General features: G+C 50.6%; 8 protein-coding genes across 8 annotated transcripts; 2 read left to right on the top strand and 6 right to left on the bottom strand.

Moving 5' to 3' along the window:
* Positions 1-125: 125 nt before the first annotated feature.
* Positions 126-977, bottom strand: FSUBG_4499 (DCG1; the record flags this gene model as incomplete). The annotated part of the gene is made up of 2 exons (XM_036682494.1): positions 126-812; positions 861-977. The coding sequence occupies 2 exons, from the start codon at positions 975-977 to the stop codon at positions 126-128; spliced, it is 804 nt and encodes a 267-aa protein (XP_036539914.1).
* Positions 978-1,300: 323 nt separating this feature from the next.
* FSUBG_4498 (actin 2) lies at positions 1,301-2,621 on the top strand (the record flags this gene model as incomplete). The annotated part of the gene is made up of 3 exons (XM_036682493.1): positions 1,301-1,322; positions 1,408-1,827; positions 1,891-2,621. The coding sequence occupies 3 exons, from the start codon at positions 1,301-1,303 to the stop codon at positions 2,619-2,621; spliced, it is 1,173 nt and encodes a 390-aa protein (XP_036539913.1).
* A 1,803-nt stretch (positions 2,622-4,424) lies between these two features.
* Positions 4,425-5,786, top strand: FSUBG_4497 (CMGC CDK CDK8 kinase; the record flags this gene model as incomplete). The annotated part of the gene is made up of 1 exon (XM_036682492.1): positions 4,425-5,786. One exon carries the CDS (start codon positions 4,425-4,427, stop codon positions 5,784-5,786), a length of 1,362 nt encoding a protein of 453 aa, XP_036539912.1.
* A 1,333-nt stretch (positions 5,787-7,119) lies between these two features.
* Positions 7,120-7,799, bottom strand: FSUBG_4496 (ADP-ribosylation factor 6; the record flags this gene model as incomplete). The annotated part of the gene is made up of 3 exons (XM_036682491.1): positions 7,120-7,283; positions 7,341-7,487; positions 7,550-7,799. The coding sequence occupies 3 exons, from the start codon at positions 7,797-7,799 to the stop codon at positions 7,120-7,122; spliced, it is 561 nt and encodes a 186-aa protein (XP_036539911.1).
* Positions 7,800-9,105: 1,306 nt separating this feature from the next.
* Positions 9,106-10,470, bottom strand: FSUBG_4495 (SAGA-associated factor 29; the record flags this gene model as incomplete). Its single annotated transcript, XM_036682490.1, has 1 exon — positions 9,106-10,470. One exon carries the CDS (start codon positions 10,468-10,470, stop codon positions 9,106-9,108), a length of 1,365 nt encoding a protein of 454 aa, XP_036539910.1.
* An 895-nt stretch (positions 10,471-11,365) lies between these two features.
* FSUBG_4494 (mannose-6-phosphate isomerase) lies at positions 11,366-12,768 on the bottom strand (the record flags this gene model as incomplete). The annotated part of the gene is made up of 2 exons (XM_036682489.1): positions 11,366-12,568; positions 12,625-12,768. The coding sequence occupies 2 exons, from the start codon at positions 12,766-12,768 to the stop codon at positions 11,366-11,368; spliced, it is 1,347 nt and encodes a 448-aa protein (XP_036539909.1).
* Positions 12,769-14,420: 1,652 nt separating this feature from the next.
* Positions 14,421-15,994, bottom strand: FSUBG_4493 (transcriptional regulatory; the record flags this gene model as incomplete). Its single annotated transcript, XM_036682488.1, has 3 exons — positions 14,421-15,557; positions 15,613-15,720; positions 15,815-15,994. The coding sequence occupies 3 exons, from the start codon at positions 15,992-15,994 to the stop codon at positions 14,421-14,423; spliced, it is 1,425 nt and encodes a 474-aa protein (XP_036539908.1).
* A 4,581-nt stretch (positions 15,995-20,575) lies between these two features.
* On the bottom strand, positions 20,576-22,450 carry FSUBG_4492 (peptidyl-prolyl cis-trans isomerase-like 4; the record flags this gene model as incomplete). Its single annotated transcript, XM_036682487.1, has 3 exons — positions 20,576-21,219; positions 21,263-22,308; positions 22,371-22,450. The coding sequence occupies 3 exons, from the start codon at positions 22,448-22,450 to the stop codon at positions 20,576-20,578; spliced, it is 1,770 nt and encodes a 589-aa protein (XP_036539907.1).
* Between the last annotated feature and the right edge of the window lie 1,857 nt (positions 22,451-24,307).

The raw sequence follows: 24,307 nt of genomic DNA, 5'->3' as shown, positions 1-24,307 counted from the left end.
ATTAATCGTTCACGATGCTACAAAGCGTAAGGTACACGCACGGAATGAATTCTTTATTTGTATTCAAGCAGCGTACTAGACAGTCGCAGATATGGCTCTACAGATAGAACGAAGCGCTTGCTGATTTATCGAAAGATCTTCTTGCTGCGGATCATCTGCTCCAACTGCATGACGCCCGCCTTGACTCCGTCAACGATGTAGACAAGGTTGCCGTCAGCCTTGCCGTACTCCTCAATAGCAGTTGATCGGATGATTTCCTCCAGACCAGCCATACCACCGCATCCCATGAGTACGACTGACACTTGCCCCTCATTGAGCAACTTTCTTGTCGCCTCCTTAAGCTTCTCCCTTACCTTCTCCGGAGGAACAGTGTGAAAGTCACCCGCCGTAAGCCCAGACGAGAAAACACCAGCAAACTTGTTATTCACGCCATCCTTCTGCTGCCCAAGAAAGTTCTTGACACCATGCGACAAGTGATCCTCCCACCACTTTCCAGTGGTGACGATTCCCCATTTGCCTGCATTATCCGGCGCGGCCATGAGCGAAAGAGACGTGAGAATACTCGCTTCAAAAATCCCCGTCACTGCAAGATGTCGATACCTAGTCAACTTTGACACCAGGCAATGAACGCTGAAGCACGCAACGAGAACGCCGTCGTACTTATCCGACTCAAGCTCCTCCTCGATCTTGGGGTCATCGAGGACGGCCTGCGTGCTGCGGTCGATGCCCTCCTGGTCGTTGATGCTGTCTGGGGCGGAGTGGGGAGGGGCCGTGTAGGTATAGATCTCAACTGACTTTTGTGAAACATCAGCCTGTGTAGAATTGACGACTGTTTTGTTTTAGCTGTCTGTGTACCATACGTCTGGGAGTGACATTTGGCGGATGGCGTTGGCCATGCCCTCAGTCATGATAGTGGATGAGTTTGGGTTGAGGACGAGGAAGCGGAGATTCCGCCGGAGGAGACGGAGCTCGGACATGATGGCCGATACAAAGACTTGACGATACGTAAATTGATATATGTATAGCTTGATGAAGCTCTAAAACTGTTCTTGCACTGAATTCCCTCACTTATCTTGGGAGGGGTCTCTAGGTAGTCTACATGGCGGAAGCTAAGGTAGACAGCTCGCGGGGCGCCACGTGATCCGCCTCAGCCACCTCTGACGACGGTCGGCCACTCGAACCCCACTACTGACGACCACCTCAACCTCCTCTAAGCTGAAGCTCCCATATACCAACACGACACTCCTTCGGCCTCACAACTCTCCCAATACACATCCCCCCGTCGTGGCCCATCGCCATAATGTCTAACCCTCCACCCATTGGTAAGCTCCTCCCCTTCCCCCACAAGCTCCAGAAGCTCCCCATCTCTCCCCTGACGCAAGCTGACCTCGAATCTCTACCGCTTAGTCCTCGACGGAGGTACCGGTTTCCTCAAGGTCGGATATGCCGCGCAGAACTTCCCCGAGCATCAATACCCCTCCATCGTAGGCCGACCGATCCTTCGTTCCGAGGAGCAGACCGATAGCGATCTTGTCATCAAGGATATCATGTGCGGTGACGAAGCTGCCGCCGCGAGGACAATGCTCCAGATCAGCTACCCCATGGAGAACGGCATCGTTAAGAAGTGGGATGATATGGAACATCTTTGGGATTATACCTTCTATGAGAAGCTGAAGGTCGATCCTACGGGCCAGAAGATCCTCTTGACGGAGCCTCCTATGAACCCTCTGAAGAACCGAGAGAAGATGTGCGAGGTTATGTTTGATAGATATAATTTTGGCGGTGTCTACGTCGCTATTCAGGCCGTTCTGGCTCTATACGCCCAAGGTGAGTTTACCCAGAAGCTTCAATGCTTCTTGCGCCAGAGCTAAGCTAATCAATGCGGTGTAGGTCTTAGCTCCGGTGTTGTAGTCGACTCAGGCGATGGTGTCACACACATTGTGCCCGTCTACGAATCCGTGGTCCTCAACCACCTCACGAAGCGATTAGACGTTGCCGGCCGAGACGTCACGCGCAACCTCATCAAGCTGCTGCTGCGCCGCGGCTACGCCCTCAACCGAACCGCCGATTTCGAAACCGTCCGCCAGATCAAGGAGAAGCTATGCTACGTGTCGTACGACCTCGAGCTTGACAAGCGCCTGAGCGAGGACACCACTGTGCTCGTCGAGGATTACACCCTGCCGGACGGACGTGTGATCCGCGTTGGCAGCGAGCGCTTCGAGGCGCCCGAGTGTCTCTTCCAGCCCCACCTCGTCGATAGCGAATCCCCCGGTCTGGGCGAATTCCTCTTCAACACCATCCAATCCGCCGACGTTGACATCCGCTCGTCTCTGTTCAAGGCTATTGTTCTGTCTGGTGGTAGCAGCATGTATCCCGGTCTTCCGTCGCGATTGGAGAAGGAGCTCAAGCAGCTGTGGCTTACACGAGCGCTGCAGGGCAACCCTGAGCGCTTGAGCAAGTTCAAGGTGCGGATAGAAGATCCTCCGCGACGCCGACACATGGTGTTCCTTGGCGGAGCGGTGTTGGCCAACATTATGGCGGACAAGGAGAGTATGTGGGTTACCAAGGCGGAGTGGGAGGAGGAGGGTACTAGAGTGCTTGAGAAATTGGGACCGCGATAAGAGAGAACCTCTGAGCGTTTGTTAGAGGGGAAGGTATTTTGCGTTCAAGTTAGTGTGTGGTAGACAGCAAGAAAAGACGTTATGAAGATCATTTAGTCCTGACTGGGGGGTCTCGTCTCTTTGTTGATGTCAATTGAGCTAATTGACCAATTTCAGATGCCTTTCAATGATAAGGCCATTGAGAGCGATAGCATGAGAAGTATAGTTCATGATCATTCCAAAAGCGTGTCCAATGTAACCATCACCAACAACCTAAGCTTGACAGCAAAAAGCCAGCTTAGTCATCACTGATATGTGACAAACAGTCGCAAAGTTCTGGAACACGAGGCGTGAATCTCAATCATACCAAACCCATTCTCACCTTTATCTCGTATCGCAAACCCTCCCATCGCCAGCGCAACCGATCGCTCTCACAGCCAGACTCAGACTCATAACCATCTTATTTCCAATCTCCACAGGGGGCTCCGCAGCGATTACCTACCCCATATCGCGTCTCTCCCCCCCAAAGGATAGAGATCCGCGCCGCAAGGGACTGGGAAACTGAGTACAACGGCTGCAGTTCCCGAGAAACCTTACAGTGCCGTGCCGTTTTTGTCGTTTTATTAGAGTCTACAGCGCCAAAGTCAAAAGGGGTGCTGCACGGGATACACAATCTCGTATGCGCATCCTATCAACTCTCACGCGTCGTGCATTAGGACAAAGAAGGCGAGAAGCTATTACCTACGCTCTATTACCTTACCTTTTCTTTCCCCGCGCGGGGAAACCTTTTCCTTTTTGAATTGACACTACGGACGGGCACATCCAATCTCGTCTCCTGTGGGTGATACTCCACTCGCAAATCAAATCAAATCATTGATTTGAGGGAATCCCGCTTACGGGGACAGAGAGGCAGAGAGAGAGAGACAGTGCTCGGAAGAACCGTTCCGTTTTTTTTTGAGGGTTCCCGGCGCGAGTAAATGAGTGTAACGAATCCGCCGACGGGGGCTTCGGGCCCGGGATCCGTTGGCTTGGGTGTCGTCAGGGGGAGTTTGAAGAGGAGTGTTCAGGCGTCTTTTGAGGGTGAGTCCGTTCTATTTTCCTCTCTCTACTCCTAGTAATCCAATCCAATCCTCATTCATCTTTTTGGGTTTGTCACATCTCACGAGCATATATCGCCTATCGAAAGTTCCTTGCCTCCTATGTCGGTCACACTGCACTAGATAGTTAGTCTAGTCTAGCTCAGCCGTTGCATGCATGCATTTTGTATCTCTTCCGTGTCCATTCAATATTCATTGTCATTTCCACGTACATAATCTTGTCGTCAGCTACGGAGTACTCTGATTTCCTTTTTTTAACTGTCCTTATCCTTCTCCTCCTCTTCTTTAAAGTCTCCCTTTTTTTGCCTCACTCGGGGTTTGCGCCGCATGCTTGTCCAAAGAGGGAAAAGATTACCTATCCTGAGGTGTCGACTTTGAATAACGACTTGCCTGACTCGAACTCGACTCGACTCAACTCAGCTCAGTTCAGTTCGGTTCAGTTCAGCTGAGTCTCGGTTCTGCCGAGCTATCAACAAACTCAACGTCTTTTTTTTAAAAGTCTCATCAGCTGAAGCGTCTTTTCTGTCATCGTCATCACTTTATTTAATCTTTCGGTGTCTCGTTCTCTTTTTTCCGTCTTCGGCGTCTGCAGCTGTGGACCTCTCGACCAGCCTTTCACATTTCGCCTCAATCACTCACCATCGTCATCTCACTCGTCTTTCCGTGCCAATGCCGAGTGGTTAAACGCACCCTTCACCAACCGAGACACAAGCCTTGATCCTCGGCGATGCCTCTCCGTCCTCACAACGGCTTCGGGTTTCCTGCTCACGCTTACCAAAAACGTCATCATGTAGAACCTCACGATCGCTCAGCTGGGTATCAGCCCAAAGTCCGAATCACAGATCGTTACCGCATCATTGGCTTCATCAGCTCGGGTACCTATGGACGGGTCTACAAGGCTGTTGGCCGCAATGGCAAGCCTGTTGGTGAATTCGCTATCAAGAAGTTCAAGCCCGACAAGGAAGGTGAACAGATCAGCTACACGGGCATCTCTCAGAGTGCCGTCCGTGAGATGAGTCTCTGCAGCGAACTTCACCACATCAACGTTATCCGTCTCTGCGAAATTATGCTCGAGGACAAGTGTATCTTTATGGTGTTTGAGTATGCTGAGCATGATCTATTACAAATCATCCATCATCACACACAACAGCCACGACATCCGATTCCCCCGGCAACCATCAAAAGTATCATGTTCCAACTCCTCAACGGATGTCAGTACCTACACATCAACTGGGTTCTTCACCGTGATCTCAAACCCGCCAACATCATGGTCACTTCATCAGGCGAAGTCAAGATCGGAGATCTGGGTCTAGCACGTCGCTTCGATAAACCACTGCACTCTCTCTTCAGTGGCGATAAGGTTGTCGTTACTATCTGGTATCGGGCTCCCGAACTCATTCTCGGTTCATATCACTACACCCCTGCCATCGACATGTGGGCTGTTGGGTGTATTTTCGCCGAACTTCTTTCCTTGAGGCCGATATTTAAGGGAGAGGAAGCCAAAATGGATAGCAAGAAGACGGTTCCCTTTCAACGCAACCAGATGCAAAAGATTATCGAAATCATGGGTGTACCAACAAAGGATAAGTGGCCTCTATTATCGACCATGCCCGAATACAACCAACTCAACACTCTCGCCAACTCCATGGCTTCATCTCACCACAATCACCACAGCCATCATCATCCTCATCACCACCACGGCCACTACGGCTCCCGCAATCCACCGCCACCTCCCCCAGGCGGTTCGAACCTCGAGAAGTGGTATTACAGCACCATCAACCACACCAGCGCCCCTGGCGGCACACCACCACTTGCCTCTCTCGGCTCAGAAGGCTACAAGCTCCTCGCCGGTCTTCTAGAATACGACCCCTCAAAGCGTCTCACAGCCGCCCAAGCCCTTCAATCTCCCTTCTTCTCAACCGGCGACCGTGTCAGTGCGAATTGTTTCGAGGGCTGCAAGAACGAGTATCCATGCCGACGCGTGAGTCAAGATGATAACGATATACGGACGAGTAGCCTTCCGGGTACGAAGCGGAGTGGATTACCGGATGACTCGTTGATAAGGCCTGCTAAGAGGCAGAAGGAGTAGGATTCCAAGGTGGTAAGAGGCCACGCCCGACGAACTGTTCGTCCTTGGGTCATTCACCCATCGATCATTCGGCCTGAACCATTTATTCGCCCTTCGATGGTTTACTGTCAGATTCCTGAACCACCTTAGTGTTTTTGTAGATGGTGTGCAACGCATTTTCACATCGTCGGGCAAGGGGAGGATTGCATCAATGTTTATTGTTTGGCGTGGTACGGCGTTCATGTATACACGGATTTTGACTGTCATTCTGGGCCGAGCGGATAGATAGAACGGTTACTATAGCATATACCCGGCGTTCATTATAATGGAGATTAGTTCACTACAGCTTATTCAGGATACATGTGAAAGTTGTATGGTCCATCGAGGAGCATAGCGGGTGGTAGTCTTCAAGTTCACGCTCTTCCCAGCTGAGGAACAACTATATAAGAGTTTGAGGAAGCACTGCTGTCAGCAAAAAAAGCAGCCAGGTACCGCTTGGAGGAGAATGGGCTGCCATGAACAAGGATGCATGAAGAGTTAAAATATGGTGATATTTGTCTCTCTTCACCTTAACTGCCTACCCTCTACTCATCATTAAATCCACATCGCCAACTCACCCTTCTCCCAACCATCTCACATCACCACCCCAAGAAGTGAAAAAAGGGTGCCATATCATTAAGACAAATACCATAGAAAAGGGGGGCCCAGTGACATTATTTTTAACAGAATCTCTTTCACCAACGATACGGAAAAAAAGACAAAGAGCGCATGAAAAAGCAGCAAACGGCAAAGATTTCAACAATACAAAAAAGACTTTCGAGGTCGACATGCCTCAGATACGTCTGCCTATCTCTTCTCTCTCTCTCTCTCTCTCTCTTTTTCCACAAACTGCCTGCTCCACCCGTGTGAATTATCTATCATTGTTGTTGTACGTGTAAAGTTCCTCCCCACATCCCCCCTTCATCAACAAGAGTTTCAAGGTCTTACTTCCCTCATGGGAAATAAGATAAAAAAGAAGAAAAAAGAAAAAAGAAGAAGCAGAAAAGATATGATAAACAGTCCGGGTATTTCAGCAAATTCGGCGAGTTGTTTTGGCGTGAGGAGTTTGGAAAGGGCGTAGATGAGGGTTTGAGGGGTAATTTCTCCATACGGAGACGAAGGCTGTTATGATCCCGAGATGTGGTGTGGGCGAAATCATCCTCCTTTGCCTCAAGCGTAGTATCGCTCGTAACCTCTTGACATCGAGATGCAGGCTCGGGAGGTAGAAAAGAATTCGGGATCGTTTCGAGATAGTGTGGTGGTTGGATAGCCCTCAGGGTGAAGACGAGAAACGTCGCATGACTCGCTTCCGCGTCTACTTCTTAGCCGGAGTCGGAGGGGCCTTAACATTGTTGGACAACCACGCCAGACCCTCGAGAAGACCCTCGCCCGTGGTGGCGCAGCTGGGCACCACGTACCAAACCTTGTCCTTGAGCTTGGAGAGCTGAAGAGCCTCGGTGACTTCTTGGGGTTTCATAGCTACACCTCGTTAGCGGAATAGTACAACGGGGGGAGGGGGGTCAAAGGGAGACATACCCTCTGCCAAATCTTGCTTGTTGGCAAACACGAGTAGTAGACTGTCCTTCATCTCACGATCGTTGATGATTCGGTGAAGTTCTTGTCTAGCCTCCTCCATTCGGTTCCTATCAGAAGAGTCGATAACGAAGATAAGGCCCTGAGTACCTGCACCCCCAAAACGCATCAGTATTTGACTCCATTCTTCGGGGCCGTCCGTTATAACTCACCGCTGAAGTAATGCCTCCACAGAGGACGAATCTTGTCCTGACCGCCGACGTCCCAAACGTTAAACTTGACATTTTTGTACGTAACCGTCTCGACGTTGAAGCCGACCGTGGGAATCGTGGTGACGTCCTGGCCCAGCTTGAGCTTGTAGAGGATAGTTGTCTTTCCGGCAGCGTCGAGACCGAGCATGAGGAGGCGCATCTCCTTTGATCCGAAGATCTTGCCCATCATCTTTGAGAACTGGCCGCCCATGATTGCGGCTTGTGCAGAATGTGTCCGGTTATGTTGATTCGGTATGCGCTCGTGGGAGGAGGTGGTGGTGGTGTGATGGGATAGGAATACAAAGGGAGTCGGGCTGGGTTGAGTTGTCGTGTTTCGTTTCAAAACCTGCTCGCAGCGCAATGTGTCAGCCTCGCTTCTCGAGTGATACCATTAAGACAACAACGCTCTCCGATGCAACGGGAGGACAGAGAATGGGGTGCCAGATTACAACGGGTGTTGATTGAAGGATGTAATTGTTGCTGTCTGACGTTTTGTTCGCAGAGAAAGGCGAGAGATGTTGACAAAAAGCAATCAAGGCTCCAGGTTTCTCGTATCTCCCCGCTGTTGATTCCCACTCTTGTCGTCTCCCGAGTCGTTTGTTGATTGTCGCAGATAGAAAAGACCGAATACATACACCTTGTGCTGTTCGTTGGCACGTATCGCAACGTTTGTTTGTTTTGTTTTGTTTTGTTTTGTTTATCCGTATCGCAAGGTCGTTTCGACAAGAGACGCCGACTGCCACTCGAATGAAGACGTAGTTAGACGTAGACGTAGGTACTCCGTAGACGTTGGAATACTACAGTAACGTGCCCTCAAACAGAAATGGATCTAGTATCAAGCATCAATCAAATCAAATCTGGACTCTTCTCTTTTCCCCCCCGTCAGGGGAAAAAAAAGGGACGGACGGGTCAATGATCAATCCCTCTTGTTTGCTGCTTCCCTTCCCCTGGCCCTGAGCCCCTCTCGGCCTAGCGCCCAGCACGGGGCAACGACGCGGGCGGGGACAGTTGACAGCGCCAATCCCTTATGACGATAGGCCACTTGGGTCCCCTGTCCAGTCCCTGAAATGAGATACGGTCACTGTAAGGTACCCGACCCGACCTGACCTGGGCTTGGGCTGGGCTGGGCGGTCTGGCTTAGAAGTTAGACTTAGGGTGACCTGAGTGGCCTGGCTCAAATTCCAGCCATAAAAACAACCTTATTACCGACATCCAGTCCGTTCGTCCATTGGATGGAGGGCAAGGGTCAACACTAATAACCTCCGAGGCTCTTCTTATTAGCGTAGGCCTCAAATCACTTCACTTCGGTCCTTCGGTCAACTTCATATCATGCCCAATATCAACGGTAATAATACTCAATTGATGCTTGCTATTGCGTCGTAAGCAACTGCTCTATGGACTTGTTTTCCTGGAAGCCTATCATATCCACTGCAACGTTATCATTAAACGCACCGGAGCATATAGCAACTCCTGGCACATATCTCCCGGCAGCAACGTATATTACGGTGCAGTCAGGCTTATGCTCGGTATTCAATCACAAACCTCCTCTCCACCTGTTGTAGTGTTGAAGAGTCATTTTCCCCCTCAAACTTCAGATTGACCTTGCCGTCGCTGTCCATGCTATGAACCTCTGCCTTGTAGAACGTGGTCGTGTTAGGATACAGCGCTAGCACCACCTTGCCTGATTCCCAATCCTTCAAGGTCGACGCTTGACTCTCAGGTGTGATGGGAATCATACTGCTGGCACTTGATCGGTACTCCTTCTGTTTGCTCTGGTCCTCGGGTTCTATATCGAGGACCTTGTATCGTCTGCTTTTGCCCTCGCCCATCACCTGCGCGACCTCACCAAGTATCCAGTCTGATATTGTATCCCCATTCAACGTTTTGGGTTTGAATGCAACTGCGTCGCCTTTTGAGAAAACAACTTTGGACTTGTTGTTCCCTGATCCGACACCGCTTCCAACTGACCCCTGAGGCTCGACACTATCGGCCTTTGGGGGCATGCTGTCACGATCTCGTTCTCTTTCCCTCTCGCGTTCTCGTTCGCGTTCTCTTGCTCGATCACCATATTTTCTTGCTGATCCTCCAATTGGGCTCGGCACGGGTGAATCACCAGCCCCGTCAAAATCGTAGAGCGAAGATGCTGCCGCGGTACTGTCTCGAGCGTTCCTCTTACCAGGCCCCGCTGCTTGAGCATCCTGCTGTTCCTTAGCGTGCACCACGGCGCGCAACACTTTGAGCTGCTCGATAGTATTTTTGAGTGCTGACATGTTAGCCTCCGAGTGCTTAACCCCTGTCCGACAAAGCTGTTCCATCTCTTTCAACGAGTCACTCGGAATCTTTTCCAAGTCCATCGTACCGACTTGTTTATCCATCGTGACAAGTTCCGTAAGACTGTCATTCTCGGCATTGATTCCAGAGACGATCTCCCCCACTTGACTCTTGCACAGCTCCCATATCTGTACTTCCTCTCCATGTGTATTACCATTGTTGCGGTTGGACGCCCGTCCGCTTCTGTTTCGTTGCGACATCTCGCGGTTGTGGCGCTCCGGCTTCACCGACTCCGGCCGCGGGGTATTATGTTCACTTCTCGGCGACCTCTTCGGCGTGCCCACGTCTGAAGTAATGTCCCGACTATGGTTCTTGGTTCTCGACTTGGTCGGACGGTTTGGGGTGGAATCTCTGCTCGAAGGATCCTGTCGCTTAGAGCCTGATCGTTTCGGCTCGGGCGTGTTTGAGGACTGGCGCTGAGACTCTTGAAAGCTATTCTCCCTTGAATGAGTACCGCTTCGCCTAGGCTTCAAGGGAATCTGGTAGTAGGGGCCGAGATCTTCTTGGAGGTTCTTGAGTTCGTCCCGCGCAGGCTTCTGCCCGTTAGCCATCCTGCCCCGATACCACCGCCTAAACAGAATGTTGCGATGAGAATCAACCCGAGGAAGGAAACATTATGACGACGAGACGACAAGGAATAGACAAAAGCAAGCGAGGCGCAATTGAAAAAGGGAATTGAAGCACATGGAGATTCATGAATTCAATGAGAAAAAACTGGACTAACCTGAGTTGAGAGAGGCCCGAGTGCTCACAGGCCGAGGCGGGATGGTATGGGGAAGGAAAGGCGACTAAGACAGAGGGCGCGTCGCAGATGAGAAGGGATCGGCAAAGTGAGCAAAAGAGGAGAGAGGCTGTGACAGATTTTATAAGCGAATAGAGTTATTATGTCATGCCATGAAGTATGTAGAATAGAGTTGAGGTATAGTTGAAAGCTTATTATTGTTCAATAGTGTAATCGTCGGGTATCATGTCGTGTCGTCTCGTGTCAATCGTGATGGTGCTTAGTCTTTCTCTAACAGTTGAGGCTGTTGATCCAGTGCCAAGGAAGCATCCTCCGCGGCAGAACAAAAGGCGGTGAGGAAAAGAGGTTCCGCATTTGGAGGGGCTTGAGGGGAAGCTTCCTTATCATGACACCGATAAGCGTGTGGCCAATGATTAGTTAGGGGCACGGTATCATGATACCTCATGAACTGTATGTAAAGCCAGGTGTTGAGATGTATATAAGCAGCATTGATCAGGCGGATAAGAAGTACCTTCAAGTTCAAACTTACGCATCATCTCTCCTACCTACCTACCTTAGTCTTCACGAATCAGCTTCGAATGCAGCATGAACCAATGCCAAAGTCAATATCAGACCAGATACCATCATGATTCTTTATTCCTCATTAAAAGTATATCTACCACAAACACCAATTTTCACACTCACGCCCCTCCCTCCTTAATTATCTATAGCTTCTGCTTCTCAGAATCATCAATCTCACAAAACGCCTTGTACGTCGTAAACTCATCATCCTCACCCCCCTCACTCTCAAGAACAAGCTCAGCCGTAGCACCCACAAAGTACACATGCCCCTCCTTCATCTCATAGCTCGTAGGCCCAACCGCGATTCTTCCCTTCCCACTCGTGCAGATGACAATGCTAGGTCCCTCAATAGGCTCAAAAGTAGCCTTTGCGCCATCGCCGCGAAGCAGGGTGCGCACGACGCTGAATTCCTCGATGGGTGGGTCGTAGAGCACCACTGCTGAGCCGGAACTGTAGGCGTTGCGGTTCAGTGTTGCGTAGGGATATTCGGTGGGTGTCATCTTTTGTTGCTCGATGGGCGCGAAGTTGTAGGTTAGCATGTCGACGAGGGTTGAGACGTCTTTGAACTTGGGTGTGAAACCGGCGCGGACAACGTTGTCGGAAGCTGCCATGCACTCCATGATGTCGCCGGAAATGTAGGCGTGAATGTCGTCGGCGACTAGGAACAAAGCCTCTCCAGGCTCCAGAGTAACGAAGTTGAGGAAGAAGAGCACAAAGCATCCAATGTCGTCGCCAAACTCGCCGTGTGTTCGCTTCACAAGCTCAGCGAGCTTCTCGCCAGAAGTAGCAGGGACACCACCGCCAGCAAACTCAGCGCCCTCCTTCTCCGCTTGCTCAACAAGCTTGGGCATCTGCTCAGCAAGATCCTCAGCAGACGACGCCATGAGCGCACCAAAAGCCTTCTTCAAGAAGTTCTTCTTCTCATCCGTGACACCTTCCTCACCATCCTTGGCAATCTGCGCAAACTCCTTGGCAGCTTCTTCACCCACGAGCGCTTTCAGCGCAGGCACTGTGTCGAGGAAGTGAGCAATCTCAGTGAGAGGTCGGAAACCGCAGAGACCCTCGAAGGGAGTAATGGCGATGGCCATTTCGGGCTTGTGGTTGTCATCGGGGTAGTTCTTTGCGTCGCGAGCGTGGAGCTGCTCAGCGAGCTTCTTGTTGGGGTGGGCTTGGATCGAGAGCGCTTTTGCGATGGAGAGCACTTTGAAGAGGAAGGGAAGCTTGCTGCCATAATGGGAGGAGATGGTTTGCGAGAGGAGGGACTGGTTGTCCTCGCAGAGATCGAGGAGAGTTCGGCCGGTGTTGAGGTCTCGAGAAGGGTTCGATGGATGAGTTCCCATCCACAACTGCGCAGACAATTGTTAGCATGAGCTATAGACACATCATGTAGAAAGATGCTCACCTCTGCGTATGGAGTATCAGACTCGATCTTCAGGTCATCAGAGGGCGTAGCGGCCGCAAATCGCGCAGCGGCAGAATCATTGCCCTTCTTTCCCCAGGCGTACGAGTTGACACCGCATTGTAGGCGAAGTAGAGGAACCTGCATATTTGCGATGTTGGTTGTTGGCGGTGACCGCGACACTGAAGCTATAGCTTAGCTTGGAGGGCTCAATTGTCTAAGATCGAAGCGCAAGTCTGTGCCTCGGATATAAAATCTTGTAACCTATCAGTCGCAAAGAAGAAAAGAAAATATCAGGAATTGCAAAGTTGGCCAAACAGAAAGCAGATGATGACAGCAGTTATGACGGAGCCCGTGGAGGGGAAGTCACAGCATTACCCATCAGTTACGTTAACCCCCCATCACCCAAATTTGGCTCTCCCTTCCCATCCCTTCCCCTCCCCTCCAGTGAGTGAACCGCTCTAGCCACTATAGCGACGGGACACGAACGTGCTGATTCCGGGCTCTTGTAGGGAAAAGTACCAGAGTAGCTCCGTTTTTAGAACGTCCAAGAACCCCGCTGTGGGCCTGGAACTATCGACTTGTCTTTTTCCTATTCTGGGTTGATCTCCTCCATGTGATTGTGAGCCTCATTACACGATATCAGGGGTTTTATATTGCAACTCAAGGGCTCTAATTTGGCGGGATGATGGCGATTTGATAGTGTCTTGTATTTATTTGCCGGGTGGCTTCGAAATTTGCCAATTGGCATTCGGAAGACAATTCACAGCAAGATCGGTGAACAATGAATAGTTACACATCGTAAAGATACATGTTATTGAAGAGCAGACTCACTAATGAGTACTCAATGCTCAAGGTGCTGCGTACATGTACACAGGTGCTCCGTCAAACGACGTCAGCTCTTTCTTCTGGCTTAGCTTAGACAAAGTCCAGTCTTTCATTATCCATCCATTATCCGCCCAGTTCCTCCTCTCTCTCAATCTTGACTTTCACCATTTTTTGTTGTCCGAAGAAAAAGCAATGTACAGACTTATGCACCCAACAGAACAGACCAAAACACCTCACTTGCGTTCTCCCAGAACTCCAAGGTCTGATAACTCATGCAGTCTGGGCCCAATGGTATGACTGTGTTCACCGACGCAGCAACCTATTTTCCTCTCTTGTACCAAATGACTCCAAAATCAAGGGCTGCAAGGCAAGGCAAGGCAAGGTCCTGCAACGCCCTGGGGATAAAACGCCAGAGGAGGTCAAAGGTAAGAAAGAGCGATATGCTGCACACTTTGACGACCAATCATGCAAATAAAAATGGAAAAGCAGAGAGAAAGAAAAAAACACGTAACTCATGTATCGGGGTGGGAGATAAGACTCGACCGAGACGCCACCGTGGCACAAACCAACGCTTGACGTGCTTCCCCGGTGAACGCTGTGCTCATCGTCTTGTGAATTCTCTGGAGGACTAATAGCCTCTCAAGTCGAGGTTGTTCCGACGGCGGGATGATCGATGAGTAATTCGTCCATGACAAGCGAGCTGACTTTGGTTGGACATTCGTCCCATCACAACATATATTGTGCGTTTTCGTGCCTCGTCAACGACCTCAACTCCGTTGACCCCGTAAAGGCCCAAGCCAGCCATTGTAATAACAGACAGTGAAATGTCAATGGCAATGACCCAAATGCCTGCCCCAATGAAAACATAGCGCACTGTAAAACCTCAAAGCCGTGTATCAATGCAAGCAAACAATGTACAGTTGTAGTAGCCGCAGCTAAGCCGAGCAGTCCCGCTTCGTATCAAATAGATATCAAGCTCGCAGCGTCCCCGTGGCCTTGCGGTAGCTGTCCGCGGCGGCGTCTGTCCCAACGCTTCCAAGATCGCCAGGAGGCACCATGTAAGCTGCAGATTGGTGCGTCATGTAATGCGTGTTGCTATGGCCAAGCGGGTAGGATGATATGCCACCGCTGTTAAGGGTGGGCATGTCGCGACGAGTAGTAGTTGGAGGTGCCGCAGTGACTGAGCTGGTTGTGTCTATGTAGCGGTACGTCATCTCAGGGCCCTGACGCATGGAATCGGTCGGCCCCAACACGGATGCATCCGAAGGACCAGTGTAGGAGTAGTAGTCATTGCTTTGGCGGCCGTAGTGATGAGCGAGGTTCGCAGGATACGAGGGCAGACAGCCCGAGGTGGAGGGCATGCTTGAGGACTCGTAACTTGTGTAACTCGAGGGCGCCTCGGAGGTGCTGCTCACAGGCGACGTATCCGACGTCGAAACTTGCGACGACTTACTACTGCTGCTGTAGATAGAGCTACCAGAATCGTTCTTGTAAGACGAGCCCATCGAGTTGGGTAGCGCAGTCCGTCCTACTGGTGCAGGCAGTAGCCTATCCCCCATGTTGACGCTTACTGCCATGTTCTGAAACCCAAGGCTCTTCGAGTCAGGAGTGAGATTCTGATAACCCAGGCTCTTGGTGGAGTCTGGCATCATGGTCTGGTACGCGAGGCTTGCCGAGTCCGTGGTTACTGGAGCAGGTCGATGTACCAAGCTCGTGACACTGTTTGGGCCACTGTAGTTGTAGTTTGGCTCCATGTCCACGCAGAGGGCAGACTTTCCTGTGGTTCCAGAGGCGATTCGATGGCTGATTGCATATTCCGAGTCATGATAGGGTGCTTGGTACATGCTGTTGTAGTAGCTTGGATCATCCGCGTATCCATGACCCCAGGTTGCAAGGGGGCAGTACGGCTTCGCACCATATCCATAGGCAGTAGGGGTACGATAGACAAATGGATCACTGGTGTAGGATGTCACGCCATCAGTGTAAGCTGGGGCAGTCGAAGGCAGAGCCGGTATGGCAGAGCTTCCTCTCGCTTGATACTGTCGAGAAGCTTCAAGACTGTAAGTAAAGCCTTCACTCTTCACGATAGGTGCTTCATGAGACGCAACCTAGTCCATAGTGTAAGTAATAAACTACACAGCATCGCTCTACGTGAAAACATACTCTGAGAAACTGGCAAGGCTCATGGCCTGCATTCTTGCAGTTGGTGCATGGTCCTCCGTTGCCAGTATCACCACTGCAACGAATCTTCCTCTTTCGACACCGACCACACTGAATCTGTTGTTAGCCCGCTACACAACTATGTAAGTCTCGCACACACACCACACACCAGGTAAGGAAGGGGATGGGGGAGGTTTTCACTTACTGCTACCGCGATGCGCTTCCTCTGGGGAGTCACATCGTCATCCCTCTCACTCATAATAGTTGTCCTCGTGTCAGGATGAATGGGGTAAGCAGTCCCCCGACGCTCCGGGTATGAGAAGATGTTCACCCGGCTCGGCCCAAATCGCCGCGGATCTGTCGAGTAACAGCTTTGACTGACCATTGTGCCGGTCCAGTTACGGGTACTCGAAGAGTGAAAACGAAGGACTAGAGTCTAATACAAGACTCAGAGTGGCTGCCTGTCGAACTGCCTCATAGAGATTGACAATCTTCCTTGTTGGGTGATGTCTTATCACAGTAGTAGCCTCAAAAAGGACCCCACGGCTTTGAAAAGACAAAGTCCAAAGCTTGACGTCGTTCCCGGGTTGCAAGCACTCGTCCGTCGGGACTCTCGGTAACGAAAGAGGTATAAGTGAACAATGAGTTTGTTGCCGTCGACTTATTGGACAGTTGAGTAAAAAATTAAGCCTACCACTTCCCGTCAACTTCGGCTTGACAGAATTTGGAGTTTTTGAGGAAGTAGAAATCAACAAGACCGAAAGAAACAAGAGATCCAAAGACCAGAAGATCTGCGGCCGATGGCATCCTGATATACTCCGTACCACTCACTGACTTAGACCGCTCCTGGGTATAGCCGTTTGTGAATAGTGTTTGCTTCGCCCAAGCTCAACGACGACTTCCTCTTCCTACCAATAAACGGCCCTAATCTTTGGCAGCACCGAGTAGATCCACTTCAATCAGGGAGTATAGAATCATCGAGGCACCTCCTCCGGTGCTCTGTGCAATGTAGGGACACCTCGTACAACAGATGACATTTGCCCAGAGCCCTCACTCAACGTCCTCCTCACCTATCAGCGCTACGCAAAAATTGTCTGGCTGGAGGCTCCTAGCTTTGCGAGAATGCCACGGGTAATCACAGGTGGCTTGCATGATGGCAGGATTACCATGAGGCAGCGATCCCCTCACTATCATGGCATTGATGGAGCGAATCCAAACAGCGAATCCAAACGGGCTTCCAACCTAAAATGGCAGGCAGCCAGATCTAGTTGATCGGTCTTGGGCTTCCCCAGATCGTATGGGATGCAGATAGCCTGAGCTGGGTTGGACTGTTCAGAACCTGAAACGAGCATCCCCACACGGACTGTCTCTATCTGGGGTGGACTGAGTCGTGTTGAAGTCATAGAAATTGCTCTACAAGTATACAGTTGAGGGTGCGACTGTGCTGCCATGCCATACGACCTTGAAGCGAGACGTCGGCCGATAAGCAAGCCCGTGCAGATCTGACACTGCAACAACCGAGCTAGTCGAAGATCTTAATCCGTTTTGTTTGTCAAACAGCTCCTGTTCCTGTCTTGGAACAATGGAAGCACTCAAGCCGAAGACAAGACGAGACCGTCTTGGCTCATATCCAAACGGATATTATGTCTGGGGCAGCAAACCCCACCGAGACACAAAACCTTGACAGACAAGGTCAGGCCTGCAATGGAAACACAAAACCCAGTTGTGAATCTAAACGATTGACTGATCTAGCCTCCGCCATAACTTGGAGCGCAGAGATATCCTTCGCTTGTCGCGCAACGTACGCTAGTCGTCAAGAAATGCTGTTACTTGCTGCTGCTTGTGATCCAGTTGTGTAACAGGCGTGCACTACAGTAATCGACAGGTACTTCGGTATATGAAGCACGCACAGTAGGCTTTCAACCATGAAGCTCTGAACCTTGTCCCTTGCAATTGTCTTGTCTGATCTTGTCTTATACACGGGTCATCTACAATCCATGCCATCGATCAACACATCTCGATAGAATCGCAGCCTCTTAACCCGGTAGCTGGGTGGTGGTGGGTCTATAACCCTTGCTGGTGTGTGCGGTAATATCGAAGCCGAGATACTGTTGCAGATACTAATGTTTCGACAACAAACACCTGAAAACGTGGTCGACAAGGCATCTAATGCTGGTGTCCATGGAAAGAAACTCTTCCCGTTAGTCCAGGGGCGAGACTGAGGCACAAAGTCACCTCACACACCACAACAGCCATCCTAGGCCATTGAAACGCTGTTTGGTTGCTTTTGACGTTGCTCCGTGAATTTTCTTTTCTCACGGCGAGGCTTTGCATGTGTGAGATGCATAATTCTGCTCTAAGCCCCACTCAAGATGCAGTATCCTGCCTATGGCTTTCGTTCGCTTGTATTGGATACTCTGATGCTCAAGATTGGTCCCAACATAAAGTGAGAGGCAGCACACAAACGGCATAGAAAATGATCACAGCTTGACGAAAAAGGACATGCCACCGTGGCGATGGTTACACAAGAATATGTCTCCACAAATGAGCTGAGTTGTCCGGTATTAGATCTGCAGAACCAGGATACAAAGGGATAACTTCCAAGATGTTGGAGAGCTAGCAACATGCAAAAGCAAGGAGTAGCAGTCAGGACTCTTATCCTCATTGGGGACAGGCCGCCAAACGGTGCGTGTCGGTGCGTGTGTAAATATAGTATGGAAGCCAGAGCCCGGCCAAGAGGGGGCATGCATTGCAGAAATAAAGCCAAACACTGACCACGTCCAGAAACCATGGAAGTTGATAGGTCCTCTAGGTCCGATGACTTGCAGTTGTAACAAGCTTGAGTCTGCGCCTGCGTATCGAGAACAGATTTCGGTAAAGACGCCACGAGAGACACACAGATGCTCTTCTACAGGGATTTTCTACCAGTGGCGGAGGTCTTGCCCTGTCGTTCGTGTGGCGCGATGGCTTGCTTGCATCAAACGCATAGGGCTTCGGGCTGACACCCTTCGGGGGTCTTCCAAGGCTGAGGCACGATTCCACATCGGTGGCGCTGTTCGAGCGAATATCCCCAAACAATAGAACTGTCTCAAGAAGTAAAGGCAAGACAAGGTCGTTTGTGAAATATCTCGTCTCCAAGTCCATTGACCGAACGAGGTTTGTACGAAGTTCAAACTTGACACAGTAACATAGACATCGTTCGATGTCTTCACTTTATTTCACAGCTGGATCAAACAGCCGTTCTTGAGTCAAGGCGGTTTCAATTAGTTCTGGGGCAAGCCTTCTCAAGTCAAGGAACGATCGTCTCGTATCGCGACTCATCTCATCAGTCATGCCCATACAGCATACACAGTACGGCGAGATAACCAGCTTGAGAAAGCAGGCTCGCTTCATTTCTCTCTCCTCTACGGCTGCCCCACAATCGGTGAGAAGACAACACCAATTCTCAAAAGAGAAGACGGTCCGTGATAATACAGCAAGCGCAGTATCCAGGGCGGAAATTTCTTTCAGCAATAACCCGACGAGATACTGTTCGCCCAACTGTCATTTAAGGGTGTGACGCATGAAGCTGCGTCTACCCGCGCTGTGCTTCCACCAATACATACTATTGGTCACTCAACCAAGGGGTTCACCTAGAAACCTCTCGTGGTCCACTAAAGGACGAGGATAGACTGCTTGATGGCTGACCAAAACTCCGTCCAACTGGGATTTTATACCCTTGATTGTAGCAATGATCTGTAGCGATCCGCAAAACAGTCGCGGGGAAGCTCGATATGAAGATCCGGAGGTTGGATCACATGCAGAGAACAATCTGAAACTGCTTCCTTAGCAGAAACATCACAAGGCCACTGAGCCTATATTGATTCTATGTCGGCTCCCGTTGGAGACTGAAATCGCAGTCAAGCCCGCCCCATGGCCGCTAAACCCGGCGGACGGGGCTTTGGCGTCTCGCAGTTGCACATCTCGACAAGTTTTGCCTGAATAATTCCATGCTTGGACATGGCGTGTCGGCGTCACTACATGGACCAAAATCCACAACACTGGCCGATCAGAACTTACAATTTTGCCGTCTTGTCGACGGATGAGTCCCCGAGCTATGTATGACCAACGCTGCAATGATGCAATTACCAGGCAACATTGCTTCTGCTTCGGTCATCGGTCCTCGAAACCCGTAGCTCGTGTTGTTGAAAGATATTGGAGTACCTCAGCGTAGTACAGGTAATCGTCCCCAGTCATTGTTACCAGTACCGAGCTCATTGGCGATCTGAGACAACCGTATTGATCCATCTACGTACCCTGGGCAGCAGCCGCATCTCTCAGCCCAGAGCCTGTTCAAGGAATCTTCGTTGACTAAGACAGCTCAGGTGACAGGGCTCAGGGCTCAATGCTTGTCGAATAAGCCAAGCTCGACCGTAACAAGCCTTACTTGGGGTGTAACATAGTCTTCGATGTGGTGAGAGTATGGCGTCTCACGCCCGTGCCTTGCATTGATGAGCTGGAGTTTGTGCCCGCCCGTGTCTCTAGAAGACACAGGAGAAGCAAGCATAGCCGAGAATGACGGGTTTTTGATCTATAGGTAGAGAAGCAGAGACAGATTATGGAGTGTTCGACTGAGTGACGGACAGCCAGCAAGCTCGCACAAAAAACAGTATTTGGAGGTAAAGCCAAACATGTTGTGGGGTGTTGGTCTAGGTGGTCTATAATGTCTGGATGCTTTGACGAGAGTGGATTCCCCTTGCTGGGCGTTGTGATCTGCTGGACATCCAAAAAGACCTGTCGGGTATGACAACGTCAAAGGTGTTGGTAGAAGCTTAGGGATATCGCCGGCAAGCGATGCCATGGCAAAAAGAGATGGGGTAGGCCCGGAGATCTCATCCAGAGCGACGCCGTGGTAGCTCAACAGCGGGAGACAGATCCTCCCCGCCGACCCACGGTCATCGGTACATTTCGGTCAGAATAACGTCTCTCATGCGTAGACGGTGTTCAGTACGTGCTCAACTGAGCAGCCCACATTGTCTTCCGTTGCTTGGGGCAGATGCTCCGGTGAAGGACCGTATGTGAGATGAGAGGAAGTTGGTGTTTGCATATCACGAAGTAAAGCATTGAATTCAACGAGGTTCTCTGTCAAGGTAGCTGTCAAACTCGTGTTGTGGGGATATTCCATTTTCGTGTAATGCCGTGCGATGCATTCCGTATTAAAATTAGCTGAAGCTGTTGCATCGCAGAGTAACGCTGAACGCTTGCCGTCAATGGTATTGCGCCTCAATGCGCCAGTGCTTGTGAGCGTTGCACTGCTGTGATGCGTTTTGCAATCCACCAGTCCTTCCTTATCTCCTTGACCTGCGATCATAATCGTCCCGTCCATATCGATCCCTTTCTCTACCTCGGTCTCGACGGTCATGGCCACGATCCCGATATCGGTTTCTATCTTGATCTCTATCGCGCCGGTCGCCTTGACGGTCATCTCGTGGTTTGCGATATCGATCCCGACTTCGATCTCTTGGCCGCGGACTCCGACTGCGGCTTCGTCGACGTGATGGCCCTTCATCACCATGGGGTCTTGGAGGAGGTACATCATCCTTCTCCTGGTTCTGTCCACTGCGCCCCAATCTGCCTTTCATATCGTCTTCGCCGTGAACCATTCTGTAATTACCACCCGTAATCCTTTCTCCCTCATCTCGGTATTGTCGGCGCTTCTCGAGCTCATCGACACCTCCCCATCCGCCTCGATGAGCAGTCGCCCTTCGCTTGCTGTTCGTGTCCTTTCGCCACACATCGCTCAGTTTGCTGACACTCTGAGAGAAGTCCACATGAATGCGGCGATCGTCGATGAGAACGTCCTGCATCTTGAAGTAGGCTGTCTCACATGACGCCTTGTCTTCAAATTCGATGAATGCATATTGTAAACTGTCGCCAGTCTTTTGATCTCTGATAACTTCGCAACTCAAAATCTTGCCAAAACGGCCAAAGATGAGCTCCAAATCTTCGTCGCCAGTCACAGGGTTCAATTTGCAGACGAATAAAACGTTCTCCGGGGGTTTGACCTCTGCAAATGGCAAATCTCCCATCATTTCCAGAGTGAGGGCTTGTGCCTGTGCCTCGCGATTGCGACGCCTCCTTTCCAACTCTTCCTCGTCGACACCGTCATCTGCGTGTAATGCTGCCTCATCTTCGATTCGAACAGTCTTCAACTGCTGGGCGGTCGGAGGGGGACTCGAGCTCGGCTCCCTCAAGCCAGGCGGGTCAGGGTAGGGATCGTCCAGAATAACCGTATGCTTGATTCGGATGTCGATAAGCGGGTAGCCCTTCTCGTCCACGATCGCCTCGTTTATCTTGTCCAGCACTTCAAAACCTTCGACAACCTTTCCAAAGACCGCTGCCCTACCATCCAAATAGTCTGTGTCTTCGCCTAATGTGACAATGAACTGAGATCCAGCCACACGTGTATCAGGATCGGACTGGAGGGGCGCAGTAGCCATGCTGACTGTTCCTCGCTCCAAGTGTTTCAACTTGGGGTGGAAGAAGGCCGGAAATGTTCGTTTCGAGGGGTCGCCGGATATGTGACCCCATATTGAAGAGCCGCCATCGGATTCTTTGGAAAGAGGGCCGAGAGGATCGCCGGTTTGGAAAGAGAAGTTCTTCTGAACAGAATGAACAGGTGAGAAGTTGTAGTATTTGGCCTTGCAAAGCTTCAGAAAGCTATATCATCTGTTAGTTCAGCGACTCGGTGACAGCAATAAGGTGGCATTGGAATGACTTACTTTTCGCAAAGCTTGGGTGCATGGTCGACCAGAAGATCGATGACAATGTCGCCTTCACTGGTCTCCAAGAGAACTGACATGATAACCGATGTTATCTCCTCTGTTACGCGATGCCGAATGAATTGATTGAATGCGAAAAGAGGTTGTAAAGAGAAGGACGCGTTGTCCCAAGAATGGACGGAAGGTTGTATGAGGTAGCTGCTCCAGCCACTCACTGTCGCGAAGCTTTCGACAAGGAGCCTTCTGGATGGCGCCACAGGTGGCGGTGATAAGATTACGTAATCACACGATGACTTCAACTTCACCAGAACAGCGTCTCATTGTCGATGCCATATCCGTTCGTAACGAGCATACGAGACTAGTTTTCTCAAGAATTTGCATCACTTCTCTTGTCCCGATTCCACTCGCGGACCGGCCTCCAACGTCTCCCTTCTCGTTTCAGCGATGCTCAGTCTTACATCAGGACAGTCCACTAAGACGTTACTAATTCATGGAACAATCTGCATCCTGGCGGGCTCTCTATAACTGAGCATTTCTTTCGTGATATTCTCACATAGTCCCCTCAGCCAGTATTCTATACCGTGCGCCTTTCACAGGGTCAAAAGACTCCCTACAAGACAAGAATCTACAACAGGTCTAGCAGCCTCAACTACCGATACTCTATCATGTGGATCAAACTTCGACAAAACGACCCTCAGCTTCAATCCCCATCCTTGTTTTACCCAACCCACAAGAACCGCTAAAAATGACGTTTTAGCAAGAACCTTTTACCTTGAAACAAAAAAGTGTTCCTCTTATTCTGACGATATGTTGAACAAAGTGCCAAAGGGGCGTATACATGGAGCAGAATGTCCGGATCGCCGACTGTCAAACCCCATGACCGGCAGGGATTCTTGTTTTCTAGGTGAGACTCTTTGTTTCTGGAAGGTGAAGCTTTCCCGATCTCGATGTTCCCGCGCCGTTGACCTGTTTACGTCATATCATGTCAAGGCTCTGGGTTTGACAGTCCGGGATGAAGCATCTATACCCTATCAGAAATGTCTTGGCTGCTTGAAGAAATACCGTTGAAGGAGCGTTGTCGTGATGATCGACAACGGTTTGAAGTCATTCCCATCGGTGTGATCTGAGGTGACGTCTCGGTGAACCGCGTAGAGAGTCATCCACGGGAGCGCTAGGGTAGACTTCCCGGTACGTCTTCGAGGCTCAAAGTGGATGTGAGGATCATGGTTATCCTGCTTCATGTGAGACGGGAATGACATGGTTTCCCCATAACGACAACTCTGCTTCACCTTCCGCAATGATTGTTCACCCGGAGCAACTGCTCAACCAGCCTCATCTCATTCAAAGCTCAAGGGCTGTTCTTTATACAGTGATGTAACGATCACTAGAACCAAACCGCCCAGGCCACCCTACAGCATCATAGCATCCGCTTCGCCTCCAGCTTGTGCTGTGCTGTAATATATCGAAAAACCTGCTTGTCCATTAGCATGACAGTCCCTGACGGTCATGCTACGGTACCACACACTCACCTACACTCAACATCTTCCACCTCTCCGGTGTGCACAACCTTGGTCGATCCTCAGGCCCAGACCACATCAGCGATTCAGCGGTGTACTCAGTGGCAAAAACTGAACTCCCCGATCGTGATCGATTAAGCCCAAGCGCACTGGTAGCTCATATCAGAGACATTCTTAGCGCAGAACCGTTATCGCAAAAGAAGCGCCTGGGCGCTTAATTAGTTAAACAATTCTTGGGTTAGCGAGTGTGCAAGAGATGATCTTCATTTCCCCCAACGGGTTTTTGATGCAGCAGGGGGAAGGTCTCAAAGGACGATCTTCGTGGGTAAGACGCGTGTTTTTCTTCACTATCTATTTTTTGCAATGCCAATAACAGCGAGCGGGGCCGGCCGGACGTGCATTTGGGGGAGGAGGGAAGTT

Source organism: Fusarium subglutinans, assembly GCF_013396075.1.
Source record: "Fusarium subglutinans strain NRRL 66333 chromosome Unknown NRRL66333_c0000041, whole genome shotgun sequence".
Taxonomy (NCBI): Eukaryota; Fungi; Ascomycota; class Sordariomycetes; order Hypocreales; family Nectriaceae; genus Fusarium; species Fusarium subglutinans.
The sequence above is the reverse complement of the archived record's forward strand: the minus strand, read 5'-3'. Positions and strand labels throughout refer to the sequence as shown.